The 17,687-nt window shown below is 38.4% G+C and overlaps 1 protein-coding gene across 1 annotated transcript; it reads right to left on the bottom strand.

Moving 5' to 3' along the window:
• Window positions 1-6,855: 6,855 nt before the first annotated feature.
• stm (starmaker) lies at window positions 6,856-16,226 on the bottom strand. Its single transcript, XM_084379260.1, has 12 exons — window positions 16,175-16,226; window positions 13,797-13,855; window positions 13,644-13,661; window positions 13,268-13,318; window positions 13,116-13,154; window positions 12,941-12,973; window positions 12,799-12,828; window positions 11,187-11,219; window positions 9,781-10,851; window positions 7,708-7,758; window positions 7,501-7,545; window positions 6,856-7,202 (listed from the first exon to the last, which is right to left on the bottom strand). Exons 1-11 carry the CDS (start codon window positions 16,183-16,185, stop codon window positions 7,535-7,537), a joined length of 1,407 nt encoding a protein of 468 aa, XP_084235386.1. The 5' UTR covers window positions 16,186-16,226; the 3' UTR covers window positions 6,856-7,202; window positions 7,501-7,534.
• Window positions 16,227-17,687: the final 1,461 nt, after the last annotated feature.

The raw sequence follows: 17,687 nt of genomic DNA, 5'->3' as shown, positions 1-17,687 counted from the left end.
AGCACTAAAGGAAGATTAGTACTTTTATTCTGTCAGTGATACTTTCATCCTTCCTCTGTAAGCTGGAGTTATCCCACCATGCAGTGGGAGCAGTGTTCACCTGACCTCTCCTTAAGGAAATATTGTTTATTTTGTTGTTTTCTAACAAGGAGGGTGGGTGCTGATTGGCTGCAGTAAGGGCAGGTGATTCTGTGGACTGTTAGCATGTTAGGTTGTTAGCCACATTCATCACCTGAGCAGATTTTACCTCCTGAGATCCAGTGTGACCTCACCTCCCATCTCACTGACAGCTGCTTCAACAACAACCAACCAATCAGGGCATTGTAAGCGGGATTAAAATGTTAATGTCATCAAATTTTTTTCCCACTCGATCCCAACCTTCTCTGACGTCATGTAAACAACAACCACAATAATGTGGATGATGATGATAATAATAATAATAATAATAATAATAATAATAATGAAAATATCGACTGTAAACAGTCTGTTATGGTTCTATTCAATAATATGAAGTTGTGACGATGAACTCTGGCAGTCTGAATATCTGATCAATACTAAATATTACAACACTAGTTTTCTGACTGTTGATTCGTGTGTTGAATGTCTTTCACTTGAGAGGAACTGGTCCTGGAAACTGATCTGAAATCTATGTGAAATACGTTTCTCCTTCAGAGTCTCTTCAGTACACACTGAACACAGTACACAAATGTTGTGTTTGTCATGAATCGCCTTTTAATTGATCAATGGCTGTGTTCCATTCAAGTTGTTCCATTCAACCCTAACCCAGCAGGAATAATTATGTTCACTATTCCCTCAGTGTTGTCTGTCAGGCTCAAAAGCCTGCGCCTGTCCCCTCCTCCCCCACCTCTCCTCCCAGGTTTTACTTCCAATTACCTTGTCATCACCTCAAAGACAACACCATGAATTTAACCCCCAAAATCATACAGAACAACCCAAATGTTACTATATACAAAAGATGAATGTACAAAAAATAAATATTATTGTACAACATCCTCAATGTTAAATGGATTATGTTAATACGCAACTTACCAAATATTAATAAAGAACACACACAATGTTAATATAGAACAAACTAAATTTTAACATTTAACACCTATTATGTTAATATACAACACACTAAATATCAACATTTAACACCTACAATGCTAATATACAACACACTTCATACTAATATACAACACCCACAATGTTAATGTACAACACCCACAATGGTAATATACAACACTTCAAATACTAATTTAGAACACCCACAATGTAAATATACAGCACTGCAAATATTAATATTTAACACCCACAATGTTAATATACAACACGTTTACTACTAAAATACAACACCCACAATGTAAATATACAACACACTGAATATCAATTTAACACCTACAATGGTAATATACCACATACTAGATATGAATATATATAACACCTATAATGTTAATATACAACACACTAAATATCAACATTCAACTCCTACAATGCTAATATACCCCATACTAGATATTAATATATAACACCTGTAATGTTAATATACAATACTGAAAATATTAACATTTAACTCCACGATGTTAATATGCAACTTACCAAATATTAATAAAGAACACCCACAATGTTAATATACAACCAACTAAATGTTAATATTTAACACCTACAATGCTAATATACAACACATTAAATATCAACATTTAACACCTACAATGCTAACTGTACTGACTTAATATTACTATACAACACCCACAATGTGAATATACAGCACAGCAAATATTAACATTTGATACCCACAATGTTAATATACAACCAACTAAATGTAAATATTTAACACCTACAATGTCAATATACCACATACTAGATATTAATATATAACACCTGTAATGTTAATATACAACACACTAAATACTAATATACAACACCCATAATATCAATATACAGCACTGCAAATATTAATATTTAACACACACGATGTTAATCTGCAATTTACCAAATATTAATAAAGAACACCCACAATGTTAATATACCACATACTAGATATTAATATATAACACCTATAATGTTTATATACAATACTGCCAATATTAACATTTAACACCTACAATACTGATATACAAAACGAAACGATAATACGAAAATACAACAGCCACAATGTAAATATACTACACACTGAATATCAATTTAGCACTGCAAATATTAACATTTAACACCTACAATGTTAATTTACAGAGAGCCAAATATTGATCATATAACAACCACAATGTTAATATACAATCTAAAGTTGAATTGATGTCAGTGCTTACATTTATACTTTTTGTGGGTGTGTTTTTCTGGGTAAGTAACTACATACTACTGTGTGTTTTTTAATGTGTGTTTCTGTGTATTACCACATCTGTGTATGTATTCATGTTTTGTTGTGTGTGTTACTGTGTGTGTTTCTGTGTGTTACTATGTGTGTGTTCAGGCTTAGTGGACATATAGAATAGAAGCTTTATGAGTGATATAGAGCTCCAGGGATAAAGTTGCCAACATTCCTCTGAACTACATCCATAACCTCCTTCCTCTCTGTCCCTCCTCCTCCTCCCTTCACCTTCTCCCCTGCCTCGTCCTCCCTCCTTCCACATAGAGTAGTAGTTGTATTTGTAGTAGTTTTAGTCCTCTTGTGTAAGAGCGTGTAGGTCTGTCTGTATATAACAGACTGTAAAATGAAAATGAAAATGAAGTTGTTCTTTCAGTGTTAAATGCTTGAAACCCTACTGACCTTCTGCGCTTTTATTTTGAAGTGAGTTTCCTGCTGTCTGTGGGAATCAGGGCAGAACGTGAGTCTGCATCCATCTGCAGCAGGACGTCCTGAAACCAGAACTGAGCTGGAGCCGAGTTGGACTCTGGGATTGGGTCCAGAAGAGGAATTAAGGGCACATTAAGGTATAGTTTGGTCCAGCTCGGTTCTGGATGACTGCAGCTCACCTGGACCTTTGATCCTGATGTCCAACTGTAACCAAGAGCTGTGGGAGCAACACGAAGCCAGTGAGACTCCAGAAACTCTGAGGACAACAGACAACTAGACATAACATGATTCAGTATTGAAGAGAATTCAAACAGACTCACACTCATTTAAACCTACTGGAGATCTACAATAAATACAGAATCACAGTGTTATTAATTCAGCTCACACTGGTGTGAACACTAATTACAATAAAGATTTGGCCTAATCCTTTAGTCCACCTATTCATCCTGTATAATCAATACATCAACATATATTAAATATTATTACAGCTCTGTTATACTACATTGTCATTATGTGTTTATACACCAGCCTCCACAGGAGCAGTGATAGGGTAAACAAATACATGAATAAACACTAAAGCTGCATTTTAACCAGTTAATACATCTGTATACCAACATGATGAACAGGAAGTTACAGTGTACCAAGACATCATTTACACCCTTTCAAAGCTGAAATCTTCACTGTAGCTGCTAAGAAGTGGGTGCACGAACTCGACCACACATCGAAGGTTTAAATAACGTCTCTAACATCAGTCTGGAATCTCTGGGCTTCTGCAGACTTGGATTACAGCTTGGATTAAATCAAGTCTCCAGCTACTTCAGTTGTTTAGCAGAATGCTGCAACTCTGTTTTACTGTGAAGAGACAAGACTTCAGCTGACATTCATCAGCATGGAGGGAGGAGATGATGACTGGACTTTACTTTTTGGGTGAACTGTTCCTTTAAAACTAAGATCTCACTAAACAGACAAAATCACCAAGAAGCTTTTTATTTTTTTAAAATAAATAAATAAATAATGTAAAAGTGGAAGTTGAACAGGGATTTTAAAGAGTTTTGTCTGATCTCCTCAGGTAGGTTGTCCCAGAGTCTCTGTAAAGGTTCTGTCAGCCGTTCTCACTCCCAACATGTGACATACAGCAGGTGTAGGGCTACAATACTGTCCCCTCTACAATCCCTCCTCTCACTGGAAGGGCACTTTAAGAAGTGACATGAGAGGGAAACTACAGTTTCTATGTATCAGCGTAGGGCCACTGACCAGGCTGCTGTATTTGATGTGTTGGGAGTGAGCACTGGCCAAAGAGGACAGGCCCTTCTTTAGGCTAAAGGTAGGTAGAGGTAAAGGTAGTCTTTTGGAGCGAGGTCAGCTCTGTGTTCAGATTCCAGTACCCGACAAAACCCTTACGTATGAATAGGTGAATGAGGGTTAAACTTATTTAAACACTTGATTAATGTCAAGCGTCTGGTAATAGTTAAATAGATCCTGTTCAGGAAGGGACCTTCAGAATAATTGGACACTACTGTGTTCTCACTTGTAGTGCTTGAGTCTATACTCCTGAATCAAGCTTCAGTAAATGTTTCAGTGTAATATATCCAAGTCTCATGAACCATCTTCAGTAGTAGCCCAGTTCTCAAGAATTTCTGCACAGAGATTTTCATCACCAAACTAGTGTAGATGGAGAAACTGAATGAATGAAATGAGCATGAACACGGTTTCTCAACAGGAATTGGAGGTGGCTTGTCTGCCAGCTCCTAATGTTCAACAACACTCTTGAGTTATTTTTAATTTGCAGCTCTTGACATCTTAACCTCTGTGTGGAGGTGGGAGTGGTCGAGGTGCGGCTGCGGGAGAGCGAGAGGTGGAGAGGGCTCAGGAGAGCAGCGCCAGGTGAGCGATTGACAGGGCTGGCGCTCGATTAGTAATCACTGTCTTCCCTTTATATGCAGTAGCGAGCTGGACCTCAGATGGAGGAGATGCCGGGGAGAGGCTGCCGAGTTCAGGAGTGGGGAGCTGCAGGAAGGAGAGCAGACGAGACGCACGAGCCGCGTTCAAGTCCCCCTGAAAAGAGCATTGTATTGTGTGCAGGTTAAGCAATAAAAAGGGCTTAAAACCCAGGTCTGTGTGTGTGTGGTCTCTGAGAGGACTCGCGGTAGCTGGGAAGGGCTACACTCTGCATTAATAAGCAGAGACCTGAGACATTCCAGACGAAATGTGAGTTTGGATGATTGGAACTATCACTCCACTTTTTGTTTAAGCCCCCAAATACTTTCATTTGTCTCGGTCATGAGATGTTTTGGTCTCATAGTTTCATCCAAGATGGAGGAACTTATACAATTCTAGTTTTGTGGTCTGGTGACAGATAACACAAGGCACCACGTTAAAGAGGAGTCATACTTGGATCTACACGTTTGACATCATTAATCTTTATATCCCGGGATAAAATTAGATCAAGAGTATGACCTTTTGAGTGAGTAAATCCAGACAGAGAACATGCTAAGTTAAAATATTTCAGGCCCAGCGGTCATCAGGGCAGCAGAGGAGTTAAAGTCTCCCAGGATCAGAAACGGATCAGAATGGATGACATTCATTTAAAGACTGATCACACTGACAGCAGTTAAAATGATTCATTAGAAAAGTGAGGGGTCACCTGACCCTAACCCCACCCTCAGTGGAAAAGACAGCTGTACTTCCTCTACCTCTGCTTGTGTGTGTGTGACTCAGGTGAAAGTAAATCCTTTCTCACAGATATCGACCTATCAGCTGCTTCGATGTGAAATGTACCCTTGTTTAACCAAACCAAAGTTTTATTTTACACCACACACACACACACACACACACACACACACACACACACACACACATACACACACTGATGTGTCAGGCTCCATTGATTTGCTCACTGTGGCCATTAACCAATCAGGAGCTTTTTGAAACAAACACCCTTTATCTCACAATAAGTATCTCCTGTCTGTGTGTGTGTGTGTGAGAGTCATTTAACCTCTGAGGACCTGCAGGTCACTTTTTATTCATCGTCTCAGGGAAACTTCATCTGCTCCATCTCAGGAGTCAGTCTTCCATACCAGTGACTTGCAGCAGCAGGTAACCTGATTCCTCCCCCTCCAACACGCCTGTAATCAGCTTCAGGTGATCTGCCACAACTAGCTTAAAATGTTAACATCCACCTGCCTGACAGTCTACATGAGTGTCAACAATTGCATCAACAGGTGCAAAACAGGTGGAACAACAGGTAGAACAACAGGTGGAACACAGGTGAAACACAGGTGGAACAACGGGTGAAACAGGTGAAACACAGATGGAACAATAGGTGGAACAACAGGTGGAACAACAGGTGAAACACAGGTGGAACAACAAGTGGAACACAGGTGGAACAACAGGTGGAACAACAGGTGAAACAGATGGAACAACAGGTGAAACAACAGGTGGAACACAGGTAGAACACAGGTGGAACAACAGGTGAAACACAGGTGGAACAACAGGTGAAACAGGTGAAACACAGATGGAACAACAGGTGGAACAACAGGTGAAACACGGGTGGAACAACAAGTGGAACACAGGTGGAACAACAGGTGAAACACAGGTGGAACACAGGTGTGTGTGTGTGTGTGTGTGTGTATGCGTGTGTGTGACAGACAGACTTGATGCGGATGTATATAGTTAAAAACTGACCTGCAGGTTGGACAGAAACAAGTTTGAAGTTTCCTGCAAATGTATTAAAGAAATCCGCAGCTATATATATATATATAATAGAAAAAAAATATAGAATATTATTATAAAATCATGTTTGGTGATTTTCAATAAGTTTTGAGGTAGTTGTGGTCCTTTTGGGGGTAATTTCAAAGACATTTGAAATATGTTACTTATTAATTATGACCCACTGACAGACACAAGTGTAACCTGAAATTCTTTCAGCATTTTAACGTTTCGTTCACCTGAGTCTGTTTTAAAAAATCATTTTATAATCTGCTCTGACCTGACTGTCGCTGCTGTTTCTTTGATCAGGTTCATCATCGGTGTACGATCACAGGAGTAAATAAAGACTCAGAGACTCATGAGAAAATTCAGACTTTATTAGCAGTTCCTCTGCTGACAGACAATCGTTCGTCCTTCATGAATGTTTGTACAGTAAACGATGTGAACACAGCAGATCTCAGGTCAGCAGGTAAACGATGACTGTATGTACACGTGTGAGCACAGAGCAGACAGACAGACAGTGAGACAGGTGAAAGACATGGAGTCTGAAGACAGTGGAGACAGAGGCTGAGCCTTATATAATTGCATGTGATAAAACACATTTATTTATGGATTGATTGATAAACTGGAAGCTGGAGGTCGAAGTTAAGCTGCGGTTCTTATTGTTGTTGTCATGGTAACTGAGTCAACCGTGGGGCCGGCTCTGACGGGAGAAAACACAAAAACACTCAGTTGATCATTGTTGTTGTTTGTGTGTGACATGACAGAACTGATCGATTAACATCTGTGATTGATTGATTCCTGTCTGACTGTCACTCGTCAGCAGTGTCTTTTGTTCCCATTCTCCGTGAACGCAGTACAGAATTAAATGTTTTGACTCCAGTCGACTCAGTTCAGTTTGAGCGTCAAGACCAAAGTAACTAGTTACTTAGTCACTGTTGACTTCATAGTTACACTTCCAGTTACAGTTACATTCATCAGCAGAGTCAGTGTGATTTTACCTGCAGTTGCTGAGCTCCCACAGAGTCCGAGCATCTAATTCATGGCTGAAAGAAGAAAAGAAAGAGACGTTTCACTTCTGTCACTTTGCTCTCAAACTGTGTGGGTTAACTGGTTTATTCTCTCTCCTGCAACTCAGACATTCAAGTGGATCTGAACTGTGATTGGCTGTGAGGCAGTGTGGTGTCACAGTAGGGTGTGACCTTTACCATCAGTAGTGGCAGGGTCATCTCTCTTATCTGGTTGGTCAACAGGTGTCGCTGCAACAACAAACAAGGTAACAACTCATTAACATCAACAAACAGGCTCCACCTACTGTGATGCAGTCCTACCTCTGTGAGATACGCAAAAACAATCAAACAAACAAAAAAGTCTCCGAAAACAAAAACAAAGTCTCAGAAAACAAAAACAAAGTCTCAGTAAACAAAAACAATGATCTCGAGAGTGTTTGTCTTCATCCTGACCTCTTTGTGTCCTCTGATTTCTGTACTTTGACTCTGGATTTTAATTATTTGTTTGAACTTCCACTGCTTGAAACTTTTCCCACACCTGAATTCTTCATCTCGACTCCATTTAATTTTAATTTTTTTAATTTGATCTCCATGAACCCTCACCCGTAGTCTTTACCTGGTTGACCTTTAAATACATTGAAACACAATAACCGTTTGTGTTGACTTTTGAATTCTTCATTTTACGCTTGTTAGTTGTAATATTAGTATTTGTATTACTACTACTAGTAGTAGTATATAGATGTAGTAGTAGTAGTAGTTGTAGCAGTACTAGCAGTCGCAGTAGCAGTAGTAGGTAGTAGTAGTAGTAGTTGTAGCAGTAGCAGTAGTAGTAGTAGCAGTAGAAGTAGTTGTAGCAGTAGCAGTAGTAGCAGTAGCAGCAGTAGTAGTAGCAGTAGAAGTAGTTGTAGTAGCAGTAGTAGCAGTAGCAGTAGTAGTTGTAGCAGTAGCAGTAGTAGAAGTAGCAGTAGTAGTAGCAGTAGTAGCAGTAGTGCTAGTAGTAGTAGCAGTAGAAGTAGTTGTAGCAGTAGTAGCGGTAGTAGTAGCAGTAGTAGCAGTAGAAGTAGTTGCAGTAGTGGAAGTAGTTGTAGCAATAGCAGTAGTAGGAGTAGCAGTAGTAGTAGCAGTAGTAGTAGTTGTAGCAGTAGCAGTAGTAGTAGCTGTAGTAGTAGTTGTAGCAGTAGCAGTAGCAGTAGTAGCAGTAGCAGTAGTAGCAGTAGTAGTAGCAGTAGAAGTAGTTGTAGTAGTAGTAGTAGTAGTTGTAGCAGTAGTAGTAGCAGTAGTAGCGGTAGTAGTAGCAGTAGCAGCAGTAGAAGTGGTTGTAGTAGTAGAAGCAGTAGCAGTAGTAGCAGTAGTAGTTGTAGTAGTAGCAGTAGTAGTAGTAGTTGTAGCAGTAGTAGCAGTAGCAGTAGTAGTATTAGTAGTATTAGTATTTAGTAGTTGTGAAAGTACTTGTAGGTCCAGAATCAAATAAATCCATTAATAAACTGAATTGTTGGTCCAGTCTGGACCTGGTAAATATAAAGGAGGGAACAAACGTTATCAGTCAGCTGCTCTGTGTTTTTAATAAAATGTCACGTTGTATGCTAGTTAGCTAAAAGATTAGCTATACTGTTCTTTCCATCATGTCAAGGTTTGAATTAAATCTTTCTTAATTCTAAGACAATTTTGTGAAGTTTGGTGCAACAGAATTTAAACTTAAACCAGGATTTCATCAGGTTTAAAAGTTCTTCCTTAATTTGTTGATCTTTACCTCTGAATTCTTCGCGGTTACACCCCGCTGTTCCGAAAATAGACTTCCATTCATCATAATGGCGTGGTTTCCCATTTATTCTTAAGACCCCGCTATTCCAAAAAGGCTATTGTGGACCCCCTGACCCTAACCCTTAACCCTAACCATATTGGGAAGTAATTGGAAGTTGAAAGTCAGATTCGGAACAGCGGTGTGTCGGAGTGGGGTGTGTCGGAATGGAGGGGTTTCGTAATGGAGGGGTTTTGGAACATCAAGCTGTTCCCATTCTTCACGTCGGCCTCTTTCTTCATCTTCCTCTGAAGTTTTGACTTCTCATTTTGATCTCCATATTTTCCACCCTGATCTTTCACCTTATCCTCATATTTAAAGTCTGGATCTTTTAAAATGTTGATGTTTGATCTAAATACTTGAACTCTACCCCGGTCTATACTTTTGACTCTTTACGTCAACTTTGAAAAGGACCTGAATTCTTCTTTAATAAAAGTAAAAACACCTGATGAAACAGTCGTCAGTCTGTTTACCGTCAGTGGAGTGAACACTCTGCTGCTCGTCCTTATCTTCTGGCATGTTTGTATCTGTTGGTTCAGTGCTGTCACCTTCAGCTTCACTTTCTGAAACATCCTCCTCATCCTCTTCTGCATCACTGTTGGCCTCTGTTGTTCCAGGCTCGTCACTGTCATCTTCATCTTGATCTTCACTTTCTGAAACATCCTCCTCATTCTCTTCTGCATCACTGTTGGCCTCTGTTGTTCCAGGCTCGTCACTGTCATCTTCATCTTGATCTTCACTTTCTGAAACATCCTCCTCATTCTCTTCTGCATCACTGTTGGCCTCTGTTGTTCCAGGCTCGTCACTGTCATCTTCATCTTGATCTTCACTTTCTGAAACATCCTCCTCATTCTCTTCTGCATCACTGTTGGCCTCTGTTGTTTCAAGCCTGTCACTGTCATCTTCATCTTGATCTTCATTTTCATATTCATTTTCCCCATCTGCATTCATACTGTCACTGTGTTCCTCCTCTGTGTCCTCATCACTAGCTCCTTCCATTTTGTCTGAAATCTCCCCGTCCTCCTCAGACAAGCTTCCCTCCCCTTCTGCTGCAGTGTCTTCATTTTGATCCTCTCCCTGAACCTCATCCTCAGACCCCTGAGTCTTATCCTCATCATCACTGTCATTCTCCTCCGGAGTCTGAACCCCATCCTCATCTTCACTGTCATTCTCCTCCTGAGTCTGATCCTCATCCTCATCCTCACTGTCAGCCTCGTCCTGAGTCTCATCCTCATCATTACTCTCAGCCTCATCTACATCCTCAGCCTCAGTTGTAGAATCAGCCTCATCAACATCCTCATCCATACTTTCAGCCTCGTCTACATCCTCAGCCTCATTTGTAGAATCAGCCTCATCTACATCCTCAGCCTCAGTCGTAGAATCAGCCTCATCTACATCCTCAGCCTCAGTTGTAGACTCAGCCTCATCTACATCCTCAGCCTCAGTCGTAGACTCATCCTTATCCCATTCCTCAGCTTCAGTCTCATTGTCAGACTTATCGGTAGTGTTTACGTCACTCTGGTCATCACTGTCTTCTGCAGCATCTGAGGATCAAGCATATTTCACAGTCATCATTTATTTGTTATCATGGGAAACGTCAGCAGCCAATCTTTAACCAAACAGGTGCGTGTTATTGATTATTCAGATATGAGTCCAGCCAATCAGTGCGCTGCTCCTGTGGCTGTCAGACTGCAGTGTGAAATATATGATTCGTGAGATAGATTAAAAATACTCAGACACAAAGAAACAAAGAAACAAAGACATGTGTCTGTTTGATCAAGAAGCAGCGGTGTTTGTATAATCAGCTCCAATCGGTGATCAATCCACATCAACGAGTCACATAAACAAAGACTGAAACATAAGAAATCTGTATTCTCACCTGCAGCATCTGTGGAGGTGTTGTTGGTGTCATCTGAAGAATCACAAACACAAAAACACTTAGAATGTTGTCCCTACTGTCGTCTGTTTTATCATTACTGTCGTCTGTTTACTGTCGTCTGTTTTATCGTTACTGTCGTCTGTTTTATTGTTACTGTCGTGTTTTATTGTTACTGTTGTCTGTTTTATCTTTACTGTCGTCTGTTTTATTGTTACTGTCGTCTGTTTTATTGTTACTCTCGTCTGTCTACTGTCTGTTTTAGTGTTACTGTTGTCTGTTTTATCTTTACTGTCGCCTGTTTTATTGTTACTGTCGTCTGTTTTATTGTTACTCTCGTCTGTCTACTGTCGTCTGTTTTAGTGTTACTGTTGTCTGTTTTATCTTTACTGTCATCTGTTTTATTGTTACTGTCGTCTGTTTTATTGTTACTCTCGTCTGTCTACTGTCGTCTGTTTTAGTGTTACTGTTGTCTGTTTTATCTTTACTGTCGCCTGTTTTATTGTTACTGTCGTCTGTTTTATTGTTACTCTCGTCTGTCTACTGTCGTCTGTTTTAGTGTTACTGTTGTCTGTTTTATCTTTACTGTCGCCTGTTTTATTGTTACTGTCGTCTGTTTTATTGTTACTCTCGTCTGTCTACTGTCGTCTGTTTTAGTGTTACTGTTGTCTGTTTTATTGTTACTGTCGTCTGTTTACTGTCGCCTGTTTTATTGTTACTGTTGTCTGTTTTATCGTTACTGTCGTCTGTTTACTGTCGTCTGTTTTATTGTTACTGTTGTCTGTTTTATTGTTACTGTCGTCTGTTTACTGTTGTCTGTTTTATTGTTACTGTTGTCTGTTTTATTGTTACTTTTGTCTGTTTACTGTCGTCCGTTTTAGTGTTACTGTCTGTTTTATTTTACTGTTGTCTGTTTACTGTCATCTGTTTTACTGTTACTGTCCTCTGTTTTATTTTACTGTCGTCTGTTTTAGTGTTACTGTCTGTTTTATTTTACTGTCATCTGTTTACTGTCATCTGTTTTATTGTTACTGTCCTCTGTTTTATTTTACTGTCGTCTGTTTACTGTCGTCTGTTTTAGTGTTACTGTCGTCTGTTTTATTTTACTGTCGTCTGTTTACTGTCATCTGTTTTATTGTTACTGTCGTATTTTTTATTTTACTGTCGTCTGTTTACTGTCATCTGTTTTATTGTTACTGTCGTAAGTTTTATTTTACTGTCGTCTATTTTATTGTTATTGTTGTCTGTTGTATTGTTACTGTCCTCTGTTTAATTTTACTGTCGTCTGTTTTATCGCTACTGTTGTCTGTTTTATTTTACTGTCGTCTGTTTACTGTCATCTGTTTTATTGTTACTGTCGTATTTTTTATTTTACTGTCGTCTGTTTACTGTCATCTGTTTTATTGTTACTGTCGTATGTTTTATTTTACTGTCGTCTGTTTTATTGTTATTGTTGTCTGTTTATCTGAGACAGGTTCTTTTGGGTCAGAGCTCTGAGCAGCTGTATTTGATTTCTGTTCATGTTTCAGTTGTTTTGCGTCTCATCCTGGTTATTTCATGTCTTGTGTCTGAGCCCAGTTGACCGATCAGTAATTGTGGGGTTGTGTATTCTCACCTGCAGCGTCTGTGGAGGTGTCGGTGTCGTCTGAAGAATCACAAACACATTTCAAATGAACTGATGTGAAAGTTTCCTTCAATCAGAGTTTAAACTGGAATTTCATTTGATTCACATGTGAACTGAATTAAACCAAACTGACCTGGATCAGGACTGACGGACACACCTGAAGCACCTGAAACAGGTGAACAGACAGACAGGCGATCAGACAGGTGAACAGAGAGACAGGTGAACAGACCGGTGAACAGACAGGTGAACAGACAGACAGGTGAACAGACAGGTGAAAAGACAGACAGGTGAACAGACAGATAGGTTACCTGTACTTGTGTCATCTGGTGTTTTGTTGTCAGCAGAAACTGTTGAAACAAATCAACATGTTTAGATGCATAGTTTATATAAATGTGTGTACAGCGTGTGTAGTTTGTATTGAGTTTTGTGTATAAATTGTGTATTTGTGTTGTTCTGTTACCTGTCTGTGGGTCTTCCCGGCTCCTCAGCAGGTTTTTAACGTTCTCTAAATCTTCAATGTTCAGAAACATTCATACAAGAAACAGTGGTGATGTCACAATCAATAACTTAACATTAATCTCACAAACAGCTGATGATGTAGTGATGTAATGATCAGGTTGTATTTGTTCAGTCTTGAACTGTACAGTCAGTAAGGGGCGCTGACAACACTTTAAAATGATTAACAGCACTCTGATTGGCTGCTCTGTGTGGATCTGATGTCATCATGAGGAGCAGGCTCTCTACAAGGTCGAGGGTCAAAACTTGACCTGAACTAAAGTGTAGGATTTAATGAACATGAGTGACATTTATGCCGGGACTTAAACATTTATATTTACCTTTATCTGTTGGTGGATCTACAGACAGACAACCAGAAGGACAGACAATAAAGTGAGGCAATGATAATTAAAAAGTTAATATTGAACATTAAGTGAACATATTGATTGTTGCTGATAATAACATTAGTGACAAATGATGATGTCATAGCTTACCAGTGACTGGAGCTGCCAGAGAAACAGCAGCGAGAGCAACGAGCAGCAACACAACACACCTAGAACACGCATGCAAAGTGAACAGGTTGATTTGACTACAACATGTTTGCATATTGTTTTCCTTCACCGTACTGTCGTACAGGAAGAGACAGAGTCTATAGTGTATTTCAGCCTATACATATCATCATACATAACAACTAAATTAATTGACAACAAAAAATGACCATTATCTACATCATCAGTTAAATTAAAGATAACATCCCTGATGATGTACACAGAGAAAAGGCCTGTGACAGTCAAGTGACAAACATAAAGACTGTAAAGTAACAATTATAAAGAATGTAAAGTGACAAACATAAAGACTGTAAAGTGAAATTTATAAAGAATGTAGAGTGACAATTATAGAGAATGCAAAGTGACAAACATAAAGAATGTAAAGTGACAAATATAAAGAATGTAAAGTGACAATTATAAAGAATGTAAAGTGACAAACATAAAGACTGTAAAGTGACAAACATAAAGACTGTAAAGTGACAATTATAAAGAATGTAAAGTGACAATTATAGAGAATGTAAAGTGACAAACAAAGAATGTAAAGTGACAAACAAAGACTGTAAAGTGACAAACATAAAGAATGTAAAGTGACAATTATAGAGAATGTAAAGTGACAAACATAAAGAATGCAAAGTGACAAACATAGAGAATGTAAAGTGACAAATATAGAGAATGTAAAGTGACAAACATTAAGAATGTAAAGTGACAAACAAAGAATGTAAAGTGATAAATATAAAGAATGTAAAGTGACAAACATAAAGAATATAAAGTGACAATTATAAAGAATGTAAAGTGACAAAGAATGTAAAGTGACAAATATAAAGAATGTAAAGTGACAATTATAAAGAATGTAAAGTAACAAACAAAGAATGTAAAGTGACAAATATAAAGAATGTAAAGTGACAATTATAAAGAATGTAAAGTGACAAACAAAGAATGTAAAGTGACAAATATAAAGAATGTAAAGTGACAATTATAAAGAATGTAAAGTGACAAACAAAGAATGTAAAACGATAAATATAAAGAATGTAAAGTGACAAACAAAGTGTAAAGTGACAAACATAGAGAATGTAAAGTGACAAACAAAGAATGTAACACGACAAATATAAAGAATGTAAAGTGACAAACATAAAGAATGTAAAGTGACAAACAAAGAGTGTAAACTGACAAACAGAGAATGTAAAAATGACAATTATAGAGAATGTAGAGTGACGAACAAAGAATGTAAAGTGACAAATATAAAGAATGTAAAGTGACAAAGAATGTAAAGTGACAAATATAAACAATGTAAAGTGACAAACATAAAGAATGTAAAGTGACAATTATAAAGAATGTAAAGTGACAAACAAAGAATGTAAAGTGACAAACATAAAGACTGCAAAGTGACAAACAAAGAATGTAAAGTGACAAATATAAAGAATGTAAAGTGACAAACAAAGAATGTAAAGTGACAATTATAAAGAATATAAAGTGACAAACATTAAGAATGTAAAGTGACAAACATTAAGACTGTAAATTGACAGAAATAATGTAATGTGCTTAAGTGTTGAATATGAGCTGTGTTGAGTGGAGGGTGAAACTGGTCTGAAGGGTTAAATGACTGCAGTTCTTTGTGGTTCCTTGACAGAGAGCAAAGAAACAAAGCGTTTCTTCTTTTCAATGTATAGAAAGAAACAATGACGAGCAGCTCAGATCCTCAAAGAGACATACGAGCTTTGAGGTTCATCTGAGAGTCGAGTGACTGCAGCTGAAACACTGGCGTCCTTCTGCTGAGCCAACGGACCAAACCTAAACACTGATACTGTCAGCAGCTTAAATATTAGCTCAGCTATTTAATAAATTTAGTTTGGAACTGTTTGAACTGCAGCTTCACATGATAATGATTCATGTGATGACTATAACATCTGAGAAATATTGTGATGGACAAGAGTCAATGTTTCCTTTTTTAAAAACCAAAGTAAAGTATAAGACAGACAGAAACTGTTGTGAACTACAGACGGACTGCAGACAGGTTACAGATGAACTGACGTGAGATCACTTGACAGTCTAATTAGAACAATCAGGTGTCGCAGCACAAAATGTTCCGACAGAGCAACGTCGGCTGTTATAGTGTTTACAGTTGAAATGTCTCCTCAGACGGCATTAAATATTTAATAAAAGACATTTTATAAACTTCCATTAAGATTTATTGAGTTTTAGGTTCAGTATCAGTGATGAAGAATTAATGGTTAAATAGTTCAGTATATAGTATAGTATAGTACAAATAGTTCCTTTAGTGTTCTGATGTGTAAAAGTCAAACAGTTTCATAAAGTTTTAAACTCACCGTCGCAGCATGTTGTTGTTCAGGTTGACACGAACCAAACTTCACTTTGTTGAGTCTGAACTGAGCTGAAAGAGAGCAGCAGCTTTTTATACTCTCCTCCTCCTCCTCCTCCTCCACCTCTCTCCGATCACTGCTCTACCTGTCTGTCTGCTCTACCTCTACACTCAGCTTAACATGGTTTGGTCCGGTTTAAATTCACTGAATCACTAGTTTAGTAACAAAAACACCAGATGAGAGCAGCTCCTGTCATTTCTAATTTTTTCTACTTACATTATAGCCACACCAGATTTACACATTTATACTGGGTTTACACCAGCTTTACACATTTACACTGGGTTTACACCAGGTTTACACCAAGTTAAAGTCAGATTCAGAACAGTTAACACAGTTTAAACAAGATTTACATCACATTTAAATGGGTTTAGACCAATAAAGTCAGAACAGTAAACACATGAAGAAGAGTTTAATGTTACAGATCTTAAAGTTTTCATACGTTTCCTACCAGGAAATGTAGAAATAATATGTATTCTGTGTGTGTGTGTGTGTGTGTGTGTGTGTGTGTGTGTGTGTGTGTGTGTGTGTGCTATGTCTGGTATGTTGTTCTCATTATGAGGAGAACTGGTTGGACAGTTTTTACCAGGAACACAAAGAGTTTAGGAGAAGGAAGCAGTTCATTTCAGAAGCACCGTGACTCAGACAGGTTTAAACCTCATTAACATGTCATTAACATGTTACTGATGACACACACACACTGATCTTCACATACACAATTTCAGCTAAATGTAAGTGTTTTTTAAATGTGGTTTGGTGACAGTTAACATGACCTCTGACTGTCACATGACCTTTACCCCTCATCATGTTCTTGTTATTAATCACAGTCATGATGAATTGATAAATAATGATGTTAACATCAATACGTCATATTTATGTGTTTTGTTTTACTATATTATCAAGGCTGTCAAAGTTAACGTGATAATAACGCATTAATGCAAATTCCTCTCAACGGAATGAATTTTTTTGCAATTATCACACACACGTTATGACCCTCGGCCCGCCCCGTAGTTTGGGACATCAGGCAGCGATGCAGCAGTAACGTTTTGACTCTTTTGAATGACAAGTTCTGTTCCAGATGTTTCTCTCCTCAAGAACAAAGTTATTTACATTTACTGTGGATATGAACTGAGTCAGCACTGGTCCAGTCCAGTCTCAGATAACACAGCTGATGCAGAGAGCCTCCTCCTCCTCTCAGACCTCGCTGTTGAGACAAACTGTCTGAATGTGTCTGCAGCTGGCAGGCTGATGGACATGTTGATGAACCTTTACAGTGTTCAGTATGTCTCTACATTGTGTTAGTGTTACTGAGACTGTTACATTCAGCTCAATGTGTCCATCTGTTGTTGCTTGTTGGGTTTCAGTTTGTCATGTTTTACTTCAGCATATATTTTGAGCGTGCAGAACCTTTGAGGTTGTTCTGGAGAATATTCTGGACAGTTTCTGTTGTTTTGGATTGTTG

The sequence above is a fragment of the Pagrus pagrus genome, assembly GCF_965226575.1.
Source record: "Pagrus pagrus genome assembly, chromosome: 17".
Taxonomy (NCBI): domain Eukaryota; kingdom Metazoa; phylum Chordata; class Actinopteri; order Spariformes; family Sparidae; genus Pagrus; species Pagrus pagrus.
Note: the sequence above shows the minus strand (reverse complement) of the source record. Positions and strands in the feature narration are given on the sequence as shown.

Coding starts and splice junctions, on each gene's coding strand:
- stm (XM_084379260.1), bottom strand. Junction 12,974..13,115: donor ACCAGATGACACAAGTACAG/GTAACCTATCTG, acceptor CACCTGTTTCAG/GTGCTTCAGGTGTGTCCGTC. Junction 11,220..12,798: donor CACCTCCACAGACGCTGCAG/GTGAGAATACAC, acceptor GTGATTCTTCAG/ATGACACCAACAACACCTCC.